This window comes from Gymnoscopelus microlampas (genome assembly GCF_963454915.1).
Source record: "Gymnoscopelus microlampas genome assembly, chromosome: 15".
Taxonomy (NCBI): domain Eukaryota; kingdom Metazoa; phylum Chordata; class Actinopteri; order Myctophiformes; family Myctophidae; genus Gymnoscopelus; species Gymnoscopelus microlampas.
In genome coordinates, this window is record NC_139952.1 from 16748487 (window position 1) to 16767900 (window position 19414).

At 40.7% G+C, this 19414-nt stretch overlaps 2 protein-coding genes across 3 annotated transcripts in view; one reads left to right on the forward strand and one right to left on the reverse strand.

The window, feature by feature from the left end:
• Window positions 1-19414, forward strand: part of samd12 (sterile alpha motif domain containing 12) — a 225249-nt gene that overhangs the window by 148012 nt on the left and 57823 nt on the right. The window lies entirely within an intron of this gene.
• Window positions 10242-18176, reverse strand: LOC311061889 (uncharacterized protein). Its single transcript, XM_084080587.1, has 10 exons — window positions 18160-18176; window positions 17848-17965; window positions 17436-17659; window positions 16136-16253; window positions 15724-15947; window positions 14421-14538; window positions 14009-14232; window positions 12706-12823; window positions 12294-12517; window positions 10242-10981 (listed from the first exon to the last, which is right to left on the reverse strand). Exons 1-10 carry the CDS (start codon window positions 18172-18174, stop codon window positions 10781-10783), a joined length of 1584 nt encoding a protein of 527 aa, XP_083936713.1. The 5' UTR covers window positions 18175-18176; the 3' UTR covers window positions 10242-10780.

Sequence of the window (19414 nt, forward strand, 5' to 3'; positions counted from 1 at the left end):
ACAGCAGCACAGCACCACAGCAGCGTCTCCAAGGATCCCCATTGCCCAATAATAGGCTTTTATTGGGCATGCTTTTGACCCCCTTTTGATAAAAAATAAAGTCAGGAGGATAATAATAATAGTAAGATGGGCCATTACTATAGCATTAAAAATTAAAAAAAAAAAAAAAAAAAAAAAAAAGGTTTTTTATTTTCAACTATTCGACTAGTACCAACAAGGTCGACTAGTGGTTATACTAGTCGACTAGTCGACTAGTTGGTGAAAGCCCTAGTGTGCGCATGGATGAAAGCAAGGGGTCGCTGTGTACGCACACGCGGACGGGTTTCTGCAACTGTATGTGTGTACACACACGCTCTGCGTACTTGTACGGTATGTGCATGAGTTGATAAATGTATCCAGGCCAGTGGTACTACTAGATAAACACTCCTGAGACTTGATAGAATACATGCCTCATGGGTCCATCATCTAAATAAATCAGCATAGAAACATCAATGTGCTGAAGGCAGCGAAGAGTGACTCATGCTGGCATGTTTGTTGAGTTCACACAGGCACAAATAGAGACGAGAATAACAATAGCCCATTAAGACCTGAGGTGATTCTTAAAAATGTTTTCTAAATCCTAACAGTTTTTTGAAGAAAAAAAATGAAAAAAAAATGTTCAAGATTTTTCAAAAATAGCAGATCTACAAGCTCGTAGCGCGGCACTCGGTGCCGCGCTATGAGCTTGTATATCTGCTATTTTTGAATAGCCAAAGAAATCTAAAGTGTCACAGATGCGTTCCAGGTCTTAATGGGATAATGTAATAATACAATAATACAAAAAACGTTCACTTAGTACGAGCGGAATAACCTTTCACTTAGTAGGAGTTGGCCGGCTTGACGATGACCTCAACGATGTGGTTTTGTGATAAGATAGTAGACGGCAAGTGTCTCGCTCATATTTTCTACGTTTGCATCTTTGCTCTCAGTCACTCCAAAGGAATGTGCACGAGTCAAAATCCATAATAAATTCCTAAATTCTAATAATGACCATGAAACGAATCCTCAAAAAACGGTGACAGATTGAGATGAAATCATCTCTCAAGGTACTGTAGTCTGGTCCCATGTGCAGAGACTGGCGGAGCCAAAACAGTTAGTTTTACAGTTAAAGCTACTCAAAAAAAAACATGAACAAGCTCCAACCCGTAATAGGCTAATAAAACTGCAGGGAGAAAAAAACACTTCTTGAGAATATTTGCCGCATCAGAGTAAAGAAAAAAATAATACCCCAAACACTAGCCCAATATTTCAAATGATGATTTAATGTGCGCATAATGAAAAATAATACATCCCTCATAAATATGTGCCCGCCAGGTCTGCTGTCATATGCCTCGAGTGTGTACGAAGCCAGGGCCGTAAAATGGCTGGCATATTGGAGCGTGGCCTCCCTACTTCACTCGAGCCCCTTATGGGGTTCTCTGAGCCACATTTTATAGTGACGCCACTTAAAACACTGACATGCCATAACTCCACATGTTCCACAGCCAAAAGCTTAACCCATTAAGACCCGAGGCGAGTCTAAAAAAAAGGTTTTCTAAATCCTAACAGATTTTTGAAAAAAATTGAACAAAAATATTTTTTCACGATTTTTCAAAAATAGCAGATCTACAAGCTCATAGCGCGGCACTCGGTGCCGCGCTATGAGCTTGTAGATCTGCTTTTTTTGAATAGCCAAAGACATCTAAAATGACACAGACGCGTTCCCGGCCTTAATGGCTTAAGCACCACACAGTCCAGAGAGAGTGTGTGCGCGTGTGCGCGCGCGTTCCTAACATACATGTAAGTGCACATTCACTGAAATCTCCGAGGACTTAGAATTGACAACGGGGATGTCTCTCTACTGCTGAAAAGTCCTTAGCAATTATTTTGATTGACAATAAACATAGTTCTATCCGTCAGCAGCGTCTACTCCGCATTTAACAGATCTTATTCTCTGCTACGGGTCCCGCCTCCCTATAACCAACTCCCTTGGCGGTTGTCTTTGCCATTTTCTTGCTAACATATCTATGAAAGGCTGTGGGGGCCCTAAGCCTACCGTGCCTTGTGGTATTTCTCCATAGTCCCATATGTATCCTTTTATGTTGAAATACATTAGCGACCCTTCTTCACGTCTCGCTTTATTGAGATCAAGAGGGAGTTTTGCAGGGATCTCCATCTTTGCATTAGTTGCATTAGTTGTGCGTGTTGTGAGCTTGTAGATCGGCTATTTTCGGTATTCCTCCTGTGATGATGTACTGTGTATAGGGGCTTAAGTGGTTACATTATTTAGTGACGTGAATGGAAAGTGCAAACCCGGGGGGTGAGCTGGGGGGAACCGGGGAAGAAACGACGAGGGTCGTCCCAGGAGATGGCGTACCGTCGCGGCTCTGCTCTGGAGTCTGGAGGGGTCGTACCACATTTAACCCATTAAGACCTGGGGCCGATTCTACGAAATGTCTTCGAAATCCTAACTGTTGTTTGAAAAAACGTATGTTCACTATGTCAGCGGTTCTCAAACTTTTTTCATGTCAAGGACCCCCAAAATGATTTGGCCGTGGACCCCCATCTCAAAATATGTTGTTCCAGGGACCCCCATGAAGCAAAGATTTGAGCTAAAAAAAAATCGCTTTAAAGATATATATATTCAAAGACTTGCCCAATTTTTCATGATTTCCCAAAAATAGCAGATATACAAGCTCATAGTGCGGCATCAAAATATCTTTGAATAGCCAAAGTGTAAAATAATGCTTTTTAGCACAAATCTAAAAATGACACAGATGCTTCTCCCGGTCTTAAATGGTTAATGTAGCGTCTCGCCCATTCTAATGTTTAATCAAACACTAACGGAACCTCTTGACCCCGCATGCTTAATATACTGAGTTGCAGCCACACGATTTGCTGTTTGACGAAGCAGGCTGTTTGCATTAATGAGAAAGTCTACCTAATAAAGTTGCCACTGAGTGTGTTTTAGAGAGACTACTAACACCATATACAGCACTTAAAAGTAGTGAAAGTATTCATTGGACGTTTGGTAGAGTAGTCTTCATTTATTATAGATGGAATTGGACAGACAGATAGACAGAACGAACATACATCCGTTGGCGGGTCGCGGAGCTAGCTAGCTAGCTCCAGCAGTGAATTCCAGACGTCTCTCTCCCTGGTCGCATTAGCCAGCTCTATAACTGGGGCATCCCGAGGCTGTTCCTCCTCGGCCAGCATTGGAGATATCATTCTCCCACGTTGTCCTTGGTCTGGTGGTCCCCAGTGCCCCCGCCGTGGTCTCTCTTCACAGCATGTGCATGCCTGAAGAAGGAAAACCTCCCTGGGGAGGTCGCCCAGGAGGCATCCTTACTAGATAGCCCGAGCCACCTCCACTGGCTTCCTTTCTGTACGCCATAGGAGCAGCGGTCCTACTCCCGAGTCTCCCCTGGGGTAACTGAGCTTCTTACCCCATCCCTAAGGGAGATACCACCAGACACCCTCCGGAGAAGAAAAACCCATTTCGGGCAGCTTGTACCAGCTTGTTCTTTTGGTCATGACTAGCCATGGTTCACATGACGCTCCTACACAAGCGTCATGGGGCCGAGAGTCCCGGGTTAACAGTGGTGTTCGATTTCTTTACATTGACAACTCTCACATGTACATAAACGTTCAGATTTCAAATATAAAGTGCTTACCCCCCGAGCCACGGATGTTACAAGGCGACCCGGACCGCGATAAGTACCCGTATCTCCCGTATTTAAGTATTTAAATCAGATCGCCGGCCATTTTCTCCAAATTTTTCTCCATTGCTTTCAACCATGCGACACTAATGGTTGGGAGGTGTATTGCACTCTGATGATCGGATTAAGATGCTTTTTAAATGCTTTTTATTGAACAATACGGGGGGATACGGGTACTTATCGCAGAACGGATCGCTTTGTGACATCCGTGGCTCGGGGGTAAGCACTTTATATTTGAAATCTGAACGTTTATGTAGATGTGAGAGTTGGCGATGTAAAAAAATCTAACGCCACTATAAACCAGGGACTCTAGGCACCATGACTGTCATGGTATGACAGTCATGTTTAAGGGCTAGGTCATGACCAACATGTCATGTCCAGAGTGGGACTGAAGATTGACCGGTAGATTGAGAACTCTCGGCACTCCTTTCGTCACCGGTGCGGTACAGCGAACACACTCCATCCTCCCCTCACTCGAACTCCTTCACTTGGGACACATTCCCTACCTGGAGTGGACAGTCCACCCTCAGTGGTGGAAAGTAACTAAGTACATCTACTTAAGCACTGTGCTTAAGTACAATTTTGAGGTATTTGTACTTTACTCGAGTATTTCCAATTTCCAATACTTTCACTTCTACTCCACTACAACTCAGAGGCAAATATTGTACTTTTACTCCACTACAATTATTTGAAAACTTTAGTTACTAGTTACTTTGCAGATATAAATGATGACATTATAAAACATACATTAACCACTTTTTAGCCCTATTTTATACCTAGGCTATTTGAAAATAGCAGATCTACAAGCTCACAACGCGTTGCGATGCGACGCGTTGTGAGCTTGTAGATCTGCTATTTTCAAATAGTTTAGTACTTTTACTTTTGGTACTTTAAGTACATTTTGATGTCAATACTTTTGTACTTTTACTCAAGTCAATTCTTAATTGCGGACTTTTACTTGTAACAGAGTGTTTCTGTATTGCGGTATTGGTACTTTTACTTAAGTAAAGAATTTGAGTACTTTTTTTCCCACCACTGTCCTGTCCAGCCTGCAATGTTCCCTGCAATAAATAACTTTATTGATCCGCTGTGGTAGATATTCAGCTTTCACAGCAGCATCACAGTGAGGATGGAACGTTTTTAATCTAATAAAGATAAAAAATCTCTTAAAGTCTGATCTCCATGCTGCTAGATAGACAGCTCGCTGTGGATCCATTGGGAGTGCATTTCCTGCAGACAACAGAACAGCAAGGCTTGCATAATTAAAGGAATTGGATTGAACAGCATTGAAGCCGCGTATCATTCATTTCCTCATTATTTGCCGAGTTATATTAACCCGTTAAGACCTGGAACTGTGTCATTTTTAGATTCGAGCTAAAAAGCATTATTTTACACTTTGGGCTATTCAAAAATAGCAGATATACAAGCTCGTAGCGCGGCACCGAGTGCCGCGCTACGAGCTTGTAGATCTGCTATTTTTGAAAAATCGTGAAAATGTGTGCAAATCTTCTGAATATATATATTTTTAAAGTGAACATTTTTAACTCAAATCGTTGCTTCTGGGGGGTCCCTGGAACAAAATATTTTGATGGGGGTCGGCGGCCAAATACATATCATTTTGGGGGTCCTTGACATGAAAAAGATTGAGCACCACTGATATAGAAACATACGTTTTTCAGAAAACTGTTGGGATTTAGGAGACATGTAGAATCGGCTTCAGGTCTCAATGGGTTAAAAGGTGAGGCTTTACAGGCGGAGGTAATTCAAAATTAAAATGTGAGTTTCATTGGGGGGGATCACTGGGGTATCATCATTGCCCTCCTGCGCTCATTCTGCCTCGGTTTCCCAAGAGCTCGTAAAGGTGCCCTGGTAAAAGCGAATGTAAAAAAAACACTTTATTGATCAATACTTATTAGTGCTTGCCGAGGACACATTTAGTGGACCAGTATGAGACCTGAGAGCAAACAGAGACGCGCACACACACACACACACACACACACACACACACACACACACACACACACACACACACACACACACACACACACACACACACACACACACACACACAGACACACACACACAGTGGTGGGGAAAAGTACTCAAATGTTTTACTCAAGTAAAAGTATCAATACTGCAATATAGAAATACTCTGTTACAAGTAAAAGTCCAAAATGTACTGCGCACATTTTAATTATATTTTTTTCAAATTTGTAAAATGTCAAAAAATATTTTGAAAATATCTGATCTACAAGCTCACAATGCGTCGCTATTTTCAAATGGCCGAAATGTATGTAGGGTTGAAGTGGGTAATGTATGCTTTATAATAATGATCAAAATCTACAAAGTAACTAGTAACTATAAAGTTTTCAAATCATTGTGGTGGAGTAAAAGTACAATATTTGCCTCTGAGATGTAGTGGAGTAGAAGTAAAAGTATTGTGAAAATTGGAATACTGAAGTGAAGTAAAGAATACCTCAAAATTGTACTTAAGTACAGTATTATGTACTTAGTTACTTTACACCACTGAGAGAGAGAGAGAGAGACACACACACACACACACACACCACTGTACAAAATACATATTTTAGAATCTTAGGATCATAATTATTGTATATTTCTTTGACACTCTGATTGGCTGGCTGCCATACTGAGGAACCTCGTGGTATTCTCACAGTTAAAAAGGAGATGTAGGATTCCTAGTTGCCTAGTTAGGCACACTTTATGACTAACTACTAAACGAAACTACTGCCCTTAACCCATTAAGACCTGGTCACCTTAGATTTCTTTGGACTATTCAAAAATAGCAGATATACAAGCTCGTAGCGCGGCACCGAGTGCCACGCTATGAGCTTGTAGATCTGCTATTTTTGAGAAATCGTGAAAAATATTTTTTTATATTTTTTTCCGAAAAATTGTTAGGATTTATAATTTTTTTAGACGCTGCCTCAGGTCTTAATGGGTTAAATGTCACGTGCTCTATGACTAAAAGCTGTATAATCTGTACCAGACATAAGGTATTGGGTTGACTTGACGTACACGTATTCATCAGTTCCGTAATAAATTATGATTTATCATTTTTTTCTATGCAATAAGATATTCATTTTATAAATGATACACTCGCTGTACAGCTTTATCTGTCATTTTGATCGAGTTTGAAACCCTGCTTTCATCCAGTGGTGGAAAAAGAACTCAAATTCTTTACTTAAGTAAAAGTACCAATAGGCCCTACTGCACTATGGAAATACTGTGTTGCAAGTGAACGTCTGGAATTCAAAATTGACTTGAGTAAAAGTACCAAAAGTATTGGCATCGCTTAAAGTACCAAAAGTAAAAGTACTAAAATATTTGAAAATAGCAGATGTACTGTATAGAATAGGGCTAAAGTGGTTAATCTATGTGTCATAACATAACAATGTGCGGTATATCTGAAAAAGTAACTAGTAACTAAAGTTTTCAAATCATTGTAGTGGAGTAAAAGTACAATATTTGCCTCTGAGATGTACAGTAGTGGAGTAGAAATGAAAGTATTGGGAAATTGGAAATACTCAAGTAAAGTACAAATATTTTTTGATTTGAGCTAAAAAGCATTATTTTACACTTTGGCTATTCAAAAATAGCAGATATACAAGCTCATAGCGCGGCACCGAGTGCCGCGCTACGAGCTTGTAGATCTGCTATTTTTGAAAAATCGTGAAAATGTGTGCAAATCTTTGAATATATATATTTTTAAAGCGAACATTTATAACTCAAATCGTTGCTTCTGGGGGTCCCTGGAACAAAATATTTTGATGGGGGTCCGCGGCCAAATACATATAATTTTGGGCGTCCTTGACATGAAAAAGATTGAGAACCACTGATATAGAAACATACGTTTTACAGAATACTGTTTCGATTTAGGAGACGTGTAGAATCGGCTTCAGGTCTCAATGGGTTAAGTACAGTACTTAAGTAAATGTACTTAGTTATTTTCCACCACTGGGTTTTGTCCCAATCTCATCAGCTCCGGCTGGAAAGGGCGTTTAATTGCGTGGACGAGACTGAAAACACGGGGCAGAACATGACTGCCTTATGAATTGAACTCTGTTATCGGTTTGTTATGCCCTTTCCTCACAAAGGGAACGTAAAAAGAATAACAACTGCCATGCCACACAAAAAGGGAGAGAGAGACATCTTTCACACGCCACACAAAAGAAAAGGCTCTGAATTCCCAGCGTGATTCAGATTGATAGGCATCAGCTGTTGTTGTGTATACCGGCGCTGTGGTTGGCTATCTATCCTTGTTTAGCATCACCGGGGAGCCCTGGACAAATGTCAGGCAGACGCTTCAAAGTTCATCCCAATAACCTCTTTAACCCATTAAGACCGGGAACGCATAATAACTGTGTCATTTTAAGATTTTTAGCTACAGTATAACCACTATTTTATACTTTGGGCTATTCAAAAAATAGCAGATATACAAGCTCATATGGTGCCGCGCTTCGAGCTGGTAATCTGCTTTTTTTTTTTTTATAATATATATTTTTTAACATATTTTTTAAAAACATTTTTAACTCAACTCTTTGTTTCTAGGGATTCCAAATGTCTTCTAAATCCTAAATGTTGCTAATATCAGCACTTGGTTCTCAAACTTTTTTCATGTGAAGGACCACTCAGAATGATATGTGTTTGTCCGCGGACCCCCCCCCCCCCCCCCATCCCATTTCAAAATATTTTGTAGAGAGAAAATCTGTTCTCTCTTGTTTTTTTCTTTGTTCCGGGGACCCCCAGAAGCAAAGATTTGAGTTAAAAATGTATATAGTATATATTCAAAGATTTGCGCAAATTTTCACTATTTAAAAAAAATAGCAGATCTACAAGCTCATAGCGCGGCACTCGGTGCCGCGCTATGAGCTTGTAGATCTGCTATTTTTTGAATAGCCAAAAATAAATCTCAAATGACACCGATGCGTTCCCGGATTTAACGGGTTAATGACGTGCACGACGACACGCAAACACAATTGTAGCTCCACAACAGCGGGGGTCTATACTCTTTTTTTTTTTTTTTTTATCGGCTTCTTCTTCTCCGTTATCTACGGGGCCTTTCGTTAGATGCTTTCACTAGCCTTTTCTCTTTCTCTTGCTCCGTAAATTGTGAAACTGTCAGTTCCAAGCTCTGAGGTCTGTCATCGCCGGGGCGACCTTTATAACAGACATCCAGGGAGAGAGGAAGTTAACAGGGAAAAGAACCCCGGTCTATACGCATCTGCGTTAGTTTCATCCCTTTCATATCAGCCACACAATGTGGACGTATTCATCACCTTCCAGATTTACTACAGCCCCAGACCTGAAAGAGAGAAAGTATTTGCCAGTGGTGTAAAGTAACCAAGTACATGTACTCAAGTACTGCACTTAAGTTCAATTTTGAGGTATTTGTACTTCACTTGAGTATTTCCAATTTCCAATACTTTTACTTCTACTCCACTACATCTCAGAGGCAAATATTGCACTTTTAATCCACTACAATTATTTGAAAACTTTAGTTTCTAGTTACTTTGCAGATATGAATAACTAGAGTCTCGGGGGGCGCATACATTAACCACTTTAGTCGTATTTTATACCTAGGCTATTTGAAAATAGCAGATCTACAAGCTCACAACGCGACACGTTGTGAGCTTGTAGATCGGCTATTTTCAAACAGCGTAGTAATTTTACTTTTGGTACTTTAAGTACATGTTGATACCAATACTTTTGTACTTTTACTCAAGTAACATTTTGAATTCCGGACTTTTACTTGTAACAGAGTACTTCTACATTGCAGTATTGATACTTTTTCTTAAGTAAAACATTTGAGTACTTTTTCCACCACTGAGTATTTCAGGCCCCCCCCCCTTTCCCCCGAGCTCCTCCGCTGTCTCGCGTGCAGCGTTTTTCATCCTCGCGTCCTCCCCAACAGCGTTCCAGCCTATAATTTGCCACATTTGTCTGGTCACCAGCCTTAAAAATTGGTGTTACAATTGCGGTTTTCCAGATGGTTGGAAAAGTGCATTGCCTAATTGATAAATTTATCAAATGAGCTATGGGACATACTAATGCATCCTTGTGTGTTTTTAGAAAGGTTGTGTCCATGTCATAAGCATCCCTTGCTTTAGAGTCTCTTAAGGAGCTCATGATCTTAACCACTGCAGATTCGGTAATTTCTCCTATCCTAAAAATGGGCTTGTCATCATTAATAGGGGCACATGTCAGAGTTCTAGTGGGGAAACTTTGGGCCAGTTCCCCAACTAATTTATAAAATAACTATTAAAAGTATTCGCAATCACCTCCTGAAATTGAATTAAAGTTCCATTCACTTCACATAGATTCCACCATTTTTAAATCACACATACATAGGCAAGGCAAGTTTATTTGTACAGCACATTTCAACAAGGCAATTGCTTTGGTGCTTTAGCCTACACAAAACATTAAGCAGGGGAAACACATTTTAAGAAGACATTTGAATTCAGTAAAAAGGGACAAAAGGAAAAAGGAAGGTAAACATAATCAGTAAGTATCCTTAATAGAAAATACCTTCAGGACACAGAGCAAAAATACAAAATAAAACAGAAAAATAAGAGTCAGTCAAATGAATAACACAAAAAAATGGCAGCAGCAAGCAGAAAGTTGTTTTTTTTAACTGTGAATAACAGAGTTGCAGCAGACCTGCAGTTTTCTGGGATTTTGTGGTGCATAAAAACTGAACGCTGCTACATTTTTGATTCACATAGGCAATTTTGCATAGGTTCTTTGCATTGCGTAGACTCTCTCTCTTTTTATTTTATTTTTTTAAGATTAGTCTAAGTAGAGATAGACAGGAAACAGAGAGAGATGGGGAAAGACATGCAGCAAAGATCGTCGGGAACGGGACTCGAACCCGCGATGCGCTGTCAGGCTACATTAGAGCGCAAGTTGCCGGACCGGCACTCTCACTCTTGGTAACACGAGCTTCAGCTTCGGAGACCGTTGCCGACGACCTGCTGTCGGGACTATCATGCTCACGAAAAACCAAAAACATTTGACTATTACAGTAGGGCCTTTACGACCTTTGGGGATGGAGCGCTGCTGGGCAAGACTCTCTTGCTCTTGACAACACGTCCTCCTTCGTTGACACGGCTCTTTTTAGCTTTCTTCTTCGCCTCTACGGCAGCGACTGTGGCAGCGATGAGGGCTGCAGTCAGAGCCACTGTACCAAAAGCACCTACAACAAGTAATGCATCACGTACCTACAAGGAGATAACACAAACAAAAATAGATTTTAATATTCTAGAGGTTTGGGCTGCGGCCCATTGCACATAATGGACGAGCTGTCACTATGTACACTGTACAGGCAACAGTCAGTGACAGAAACCTTACCGCTGTTGGTCACTAACCACATCACAAGTGCATCAGATGAATGATCTCTAGATTAACTGTACACCATACAGTACATAACATTCCCACATACATTCCCTTGAGGCCGATTTTAAACATTTGGGGTGGAGGTTCTTCCTTGGCTTACTGGGAGTGTGCGTGCAAAGGTTACAGCAGCAATTGAACACTGCCATGATTTGTGCCATAAAAACAGGCCTCTCTCGCAAACTTTGAAAGCCAATCGTAGCCAAGTAGCTCTGGATAAAGACCAGATTGTAAATGTTAAAGTCATTTTCAGACTTTCTTTTTAAAGGAAATTCAAGCTTACTCTATAGTGAAAGTTAGAAGAACATGAAACATTGCATTTCAATAAACATCACTTAGTAATAAGGAAGTCATAATAAATAATGAACATATTAGATTAGATATTATACACATAGAGCTCTTCACGGGTTCAAAATGACAGACCCAAACCCTAATGGACCCCTGAAATTGGTTCCGAGATCGAGACGACTTAAAAAAAGAAAAAAGAAAGCCCCGCTCTCTGTTCAACTGACGGGGGAACCAAGCCAGTCTATCATAGCAGCACTTTATGCTAGCAGTCCGAGCCCCCCTTCTTTCACATCCACAGCCAGTTTACAAAGAACAACTTTTTGTTGTGTAATAGCTTGTCTGGCACCTAATTGATCGAGTTTAGAGAGCAACTGCACATGGCCAGTAACAGAATGGTCATTGCAGCGAGAGGCAAGCATGCAGCCAATACACAATGATGATTGCGCCACACAATGGGAACAGAAAAATAAATAAATAGACCAGTCGATCGCAATAGTTTCCCCCCAAAAGTGGGGGGATATTCAAGCCCCCCCCCCCCCCCTCAAGCCCCCGCCCCTCCGGCGCCTATGAGCCAATTGGAATTATCAGCTATTTTCACAGAAACCTCTCCCCCAGAATATGACGTACATGCTATATTCTTCTTTCTTTTGATACACTTACGTACTAACTGATAAAATGTATTGATGTGGCAAGTGTATAACATTAGGCTACCTTATGAACTAGGCAAATTAAATGAGCCATAATATTAAATTAATATCAGTTTATAAAATGTACAAATGATGGCAGACTAGCAGGCTCTAATTCACCAGAGTTCACTAAAACATGTTTTTAAGAAACTGAAACTCCACTTACCTGCTGAGATACAGGCTGATTGTTGCGCACTGAAGTGGCAAAGTGCTCACAATTATCGGTCCAAAGATTGTAGTGGAAAGGTTGGCCCACCCACTTATTAGCCTCTGATACTATCTCATCTGGAGATCGCGGAGGAAGTTCTTTGTCCTGTTTGTTGTTGACTTCCCATTTTCCGCCATCAGCAACCTTGTGCAGGTTCTCTTTCTTTACTGTACAGTATTCTCCTGATGGGGGGAGGGGGGGAGGGGGGTAAAAAGATTTCCTATGGAATTAGCCAAACCTTAGTCCTGCAGAACAAATCTCACCATCTCAAATTAATGTTATTTTGTCCAGAATTGGATTAAATTTGCACTGGAGTTGAAGAAAACTTCCACATGCCTACAGATGTCAGGCTTGTAAATGACAGACTCACCATCTTTTGGATAGTGTACCACATGGGCAACTTCCCCATCCCCGAGGTACACTCCCCAGTGGCTGAACGGAGTGCCCCCTTTAGAACGTTTGAATTCAATCAGGTCCCCGCGGTTTGGCTATAGAATTAATGAAAAATAACAACTGTTCTATTGCAACAAAATAAAGATATATATTCATTAAATACAAGTTACAAAAGAGGGAGACTGTAAGGGAGGCTAGGTACATGTAAGTAGGCTAGAATAAGTAAGTAAAATGCAACAGCAAATCATTGAATAGGCTATTCCAGAGCAGCAATTGAACACTGCCATGATTTGTGCCATAAAAACAGGCCTCTCTCGCAAACTTTGAAAGCCAATCGTAGCCAAGTAGCTCTGGATAAAGACCAGATTGTAAATGTTAAAGTCATTTTCAGACTTTCTATTTAAAGGAAATTCAAGCTTACTCTATAGTGAAAGTTAGAAGAACATGAAACATTGCATTTCAATAAACATCACTTAGTAATAAGGAAGTCAGAATAAATAATGAACATATTAGATTAGATATTATACACATAGAGCTCTTCACGGATTCAAAATGACAGACCCAAACCCTAATGGACCCCTGAAATTGGTTCCGAGATCGAGACGACTTAAAAAAAGAAAAAAGAAAGCCCCGCTCTCTATTCAACTGACGGGGGAACCAAGCCAGTCTATCATAGCAGCACTTTATGCTAGCAGTCCGAGCCCCCCTTCTTTCACATCCACAGCCAGTTTACAAAGAACAACTTTTTGTTGTGTAATAGCTTGTCTGGCACCTAATTGATCGAGTTTAGAGAGCAACTGCACATGGCCAGTAACAGAATGGTCATTGCAGCGAGAGGCAAGCATGCAGCCAATACACAATGATGATTGCGCCACACAATGGGAACAGAAAAATTAATAAATAGACCAGTCGATCGCAATAGTTTCCCCCCAAAAGTGGGGGGATATTCAAGCCCCCCCCCCCCCCCCCTCAAGCCCCCGCCCCTCCGGCGCCTATGAGCCAATTGGAATTATCAGCTATTTTCACAGAAACCTCTCCCCCAGAATATGACGTACATGCTATATTCTTCTTTCTTTTGATACACTTACGTACTAACTGATAAAATGTATTGATGTGGCAAGTGTATAACATTAGGCTACCTTATGAACTAGGCAAATTAAATGAGCCATAATATTAAATTAATATCAGTTTATAAAATGTACAAATGATGGCAGACTAGCAGGCTCTAATTCACCAGAGTTCACTAAAACATGTTTTTAAGAAACTGAAACTCCACTTACCTGCTGAGATACAGGCTGATTGTTGCGCACTGAAGTGGCAAAGTGCTCACAATTATCGGTCCAAAGATTGTAGTGGAAAGTCTGGCCCACCCACTCATTAGCCTCTGATACTATCTCATCTGGAGATCGCGGAGGATGTTCTTTGTCCTGTTTGTTGTTGACTTCCCATTTTCCGCCATCAGCAACCTTGTGCAGGTTCTCTTTCTTTACTGTACAGTATTCTCCTGATGGGGGGAGGGGGGGAGGGGGGTAAAAAGATTTCCTATGGAATTAGCCAAACCTTAGTCCTGCAGAACAAATCTCACCATCTCAAATTAATGTTATTTTGTCCAGAATTGGATTAAATTTGCACTGGAGTTGAAGAAAACTTCCACATGCCTACAGATGTCAGGCTTGTAAATGACAGACTCACCATCTTTTGGATCGCGTACCACATGGGCAACTTCCCCATCCCCGAGGTACACTCCCCAGTGGCTGAACGGAGTGCCCCCTTTAGAACGTTTGAATTCAATCAGGTCCCCGCGGTTTGGCTATAGAATTAATGAAAAAGAACAACTGTTCTATTGCAACAAAATAAAGATATATATTCATTAAATACAAGTTACAAAAGAGGGAGACTGTAAGGGAGGCTAGGTACATGTAAGTAGGCTAGAATAAGTAAGTAAAATGCAACAGCAAATCATTGAATAGGCTATTCCAGAGCAGCAATTGAACACTGCCATGATTTGTGCCATAAAAACAGGCCTCTCTCGCAAACTTTGAAAGCCAATCGTAGCCAAGTAGCTCTGGATAAAGACCAGATTGTAAATGTTAAAGTCATTTTCAGACTTTCTATTTAAAGGAAATTCAAGCTTACTCTATAGTGAAAGTTAGAAGAACATGAAACATTGCATTTCAATAAACATCACTTAGTAATAAGGAAGTCAGAATAAATAATGAACATATTAGATTAGATATTATACACATAGAGCTCTTCACGGGTTCAAAATGACAGACCCAAACCCTAATGGACCCCTGAAATTGGTTCCGAGATCGAGACGACTTAAAAAAAGAAAAAAGAAAGCCCCGCTCTCTATTCAACTGACGGGGGAACCAAGCCAGTCTATCATAGCAGCACTTTATGCTAGCAGTCCGAGCCCCCCTTCTTTCACATCCACAGCCAGTTTACAAAGAACAACTTTTTGTTGTGTAATAGCTTGTCTGGCACCTAATTGATCGAGTTTAGAGAGCAACTGCACATGGCCAGTAACAGAATGGTCATTGCAGCGAGAGGCAAGCATGCAGCCAATACACAATGATGATTGCGCCACACAATGGGAACAGAAAAATTAATAAATAGACCAGTCGATCGCAATAGTTTCCCCCCAAAAGTGGGGGGATATTCAAGCCCCCCCCCCCCCCCCCTCAAGCCCCCGCCCCTCCGGCGCCTATGAGCCAATTGGAATTATCAGCTATTTTCACAGAAACCTCTCCCCCAGAATATGACGTACATGCTATATTCTTCTTTCTTTTGATACACTTACGTACTAACTGATAAAATGTATTGATGTGGCAAGTGTATAACATTAGGCTACCTTATGAACTAGGCAAATTAAATGAGCCATAATATTAAATTAATATCAGTTTATAAAATGTACAAATGATGGCAGACTAGCAGGCTCTAATTCACCAGAGTTCACTAAAACATGTTTTTAAGAAACTGAAACTCCACTTACCTGCTGAGATACAGGCTGATTGTTGCGCACTGAAGTGGCAAAGTGCTCACAATTATCGGTCCAAAGATTGTAGTGGAAAGTCTGGCCCACCCACTCATTAGCCTCTGATACTATCTCATCTGGAGATCGCGGAGGATGTTCTTTGTCCTGTTTGTTGTTGACTTCCCATTTTCCGCCATCAGCAACCTTGTGCAGGTTCTCTTTCTTTACTGTACAGTATTCTCCTGATGGGGGGAGGGGGGGAGGGGGGTAAAAAGATTTCCTATGGAATTAGCCAAACCTTAGTCCTGCAGAACAAATCTCACCATCTCAAATTAATGTTATTTTGTCCAGAATTGGATTAAATTTGCACTGGAGTTGAAGAAAACTTCCACATGCCTACAGATGTCAGGCTTGTAAATGACAGACTCACCATCTTTTGGATCGCGTACCACATGGGCAACTTCCCCATCCCCGAGGTACACTCCCCAGTGGCTGAACGGAGTGCCCCCTTTAGAACGTTTGAATTCAATCAGGTCCCCGCGGTTTGGCTATAGAATTAATGAAAAAGAACAACTGTTCTATTGCAACAAAATAAAGATATATATTCATTAAATACAAGTTACAAAAGAGGGAGACTGTAAGGGAGGCTAGGTACATGTAAGTAGGCTAGAATAAGTAAGTAAAATGCAACAGCAAATCATTGAATAGGCTATTCCAGAGCAGCAATTGAACACTGCCATGATTTGTGCCATAAAAACAGGCCTCTCTCGCAAACTTTGAAAGCCAATCGTAGCCAAGTAGCTCTGGATAAAGACCAGATTGTAAATGTTAAAGTCATTTTCAGACTTTCTATTTAAAGGAAATTCAAGCTTACTCTATAGTGAAAGTTAGAAGAACATGAAACATTGCATTTCAATAAACATCACTTAGTAATAAGGAAGTCAGAATAAATAATGAACATATTAGATTAGATATTATACACATAGAGCTCTTCACGGGTTCAAAATGACAGACCCAAACCCTAATGGACCCCTGAAATTGGTTCCGAGATCGAGACGACTTAAAAAAAGAAAAAAGAAAGCCCCGCTCTCTATTCAACTGACGGGGGAACCAAGCCAGTCTATCATAGCAGCACTTTATGCTAGCAGTCCGAGCCCCCCTTCTTTCACATCCACAGCCAGTTTACAAAGAACAACTTTTTGTTGTGTAATAGCTTGTCTGGCACCTAATTGATCGAGTTTAGAGAGCAACTGCACATGGCCAGTAACAGAATGGTCATTGCAGCGAGAGGCAAGCATGCAGCCAATACACAATGATGATTGCGCCACACAATGGGAACAGAAAAATTAATAAATAGACCAGTCGATCGCAATAGTTTCCCCCCAAAAGTGGGGGGATATTCAAGCCCCCCCCCCCCCCTCAAGCCCCCGCCCCTCCGGCGCCTATGAGCCAATTGGAATTATCAGCTATTTTCACAGAAACCTCTCCCCCAGAATATGACGTACATGCTATATTCTTCTTTCTTTTGATACACTTACGTACTAACTGATAAAATGTATTGATGTGGCAAGTGTATAACATTAGGCTACCTTATGAACTAGGCAAATTAAATGAGCCATAATATTAAATTAATATCAGTTTATAAAATGTACAAATGATGGCAGACTAGCAGGCTCTAATTCACCAGAGTTCACTAAAACATGTTTTTAAGAAACTGAAACTCCACTTACCTGCTGAGATACAGGCTGATTGTTGCGCACTGAAGTGGCAAAGTGCTCACAATTATCGGTCCAAAGATTGTAGTGGAAAGTCTGGCCCACCCACTCATTAGCCTCTGATACTATCTCATCTGGAGATCGCGGAGGAAGTTCTTTGTCCTGTTTGTTGTTGACTTCCCATTTTCCGCCATCAGCAACCTTGTGCAGGTTCTCTTTCTTTACTGTACAGTATTCTCCTGATGGGGGGAGGGGGGGAGGGGGGTAAAAAGATTTCCTATGGAATTAGCCAAACCTTAGTCCTGCAGAACAAATCTCACCATCTCAAATTAATGTTATTTTGTCCAGAATTGGATTAAATTTGCACTGGAGTTGAAGAAAACTTCCACATGCCTACAGATGTCAGGCTTGTAAATGACAGACTCACCATCTTTTGGATCGCGTACCACATGGGCAACTTCCCCATCCCCGAGGTACACTCCCCAGTGGCTGAACGGAGTGCCCCCTTTAGAACGTTTGAATTCAATCAGGTCCCCGCGGTTTGGCTATAGAATTAATGAAAAAGAACAACTGTTCTATTGCAACAAAATAAAGATATATATTCATTAAATACAAGTTACAAAAGAGGGAGACTGTAAGGGAGGCTAGGTACATGTAAGTAGGCTAGAATAAGTAAGTAAAATGCAACAGCAAATCATTGAATAGGCTATTCCAGAGCATATCTAAACGTTTTACTAACCTTTTTTGCATCCATAGCTTTTCTTGACTCAGCCAACCGCACGACTGAAAACAGCTTTTGCTGTGGCTGCCCCAGGCTCTGGAATGACCTTATTGTTCCGATTGGAGCTAAACTGACCTTCCCCTTCACATTGGATCTGCCCAGTCCACCGAGGCTTTTAATACTTGCTTAAGACTCACTTTTTCATGGCTTTTAATCACAGCCAAGCTTAATTTGAATTTGATCACATCCTGTTTGATTGTATATTGTTTTGTTTTGTTGTATTGTTTTTGTAGATGTGAGATCATATCAGGTTTCAGAGATGCTTTGGATCAGAAATACACCTGCAGCACTGGACATTACACAATAAATCTAATGTCACAATTAACTTGGATGCAAAAAACGCGACTTTCTGTGATCGGCTACAACAGAATAGGGTGAGGGGCTGCTAATGTTGATTTTTAGTTTTTTCCCCTGGTGGATCTTGATCCTACACAGGGGCAAGCTGGGTCTACAGACCGGCCATGGCCTCGTTGGCCCCAATGACGATACGCGCCTGGTAACCAGGTCTATGAAAACAAGCCCAAAAGAATGGACTAGGCCACATATGAACAGTGGTGGAAAAAGCACTCAAATGTTTTACTTAAGTAAAAGTATCACTACTCCAATGCAGAAGTACTCTGTTACAAGTAAAAGTTTGGAATTAAAAATGTACTTGAGTAAAAGTACAAAAGTATTGGTATCAGAATGTACTTAAAGTACCAAAAGTAAAAGTACAAAAATGTTTGAAAATAGCCTATGTATAAAATAGGGCTAAAGTGGTTAATGTATGTTTCATAATATCATCATTTATATCTGAAAAGTAACTAGTAACTAAAGTTTTCAAATAATTGTAGTGGAGTAAAAGTACAATATTTGCCTCTGAGATGTAGTGGAGTAAAAGTATTGGAAATTGGAAATACTCAAGTAAAGTACAATTACCTCAAAATTGTACTTAAGTAAATGTACTTAGTTACTTTACACCACTGCATATGAAAATAGCAGATCTACAATATATATTTGAGAATCACTGGTTTAAAGGTTTCATGACGTTCAGTTTTACCACACATTAAAAGTCTTTGTCATGGTCTTTCAAACGCGTATAGAAAGTTTTAACAAAAAAATCCACTCCATTGATCCATGGCAGGTGTTTTTCTCTCACATTTCTAAAGCCTTTTCAACTGCAATGAAAAAAGAAATCTTTGCCTGCGGGTGTCGCTGGTGAGGGATTTTGTCT

Coding starts and splice junctions, on each gene's coding strand:
- LOC311061889 (XM_084080587.1), bottom strand. Junction 17,660..17,847: donor GGTACGCGATCCAAAAGATG/GTGAGTCTGTCA, acceptor TCCCCCCATCAG/GAGAATACTGTACAGTAAAG. Junction 15,948..16,135: donor GGTACGCGATCCAAAAGATG/GTGAGTCTGTCA, acceptor TCCCCCCATCAG/GAGAATACTGTACAGTAAAG.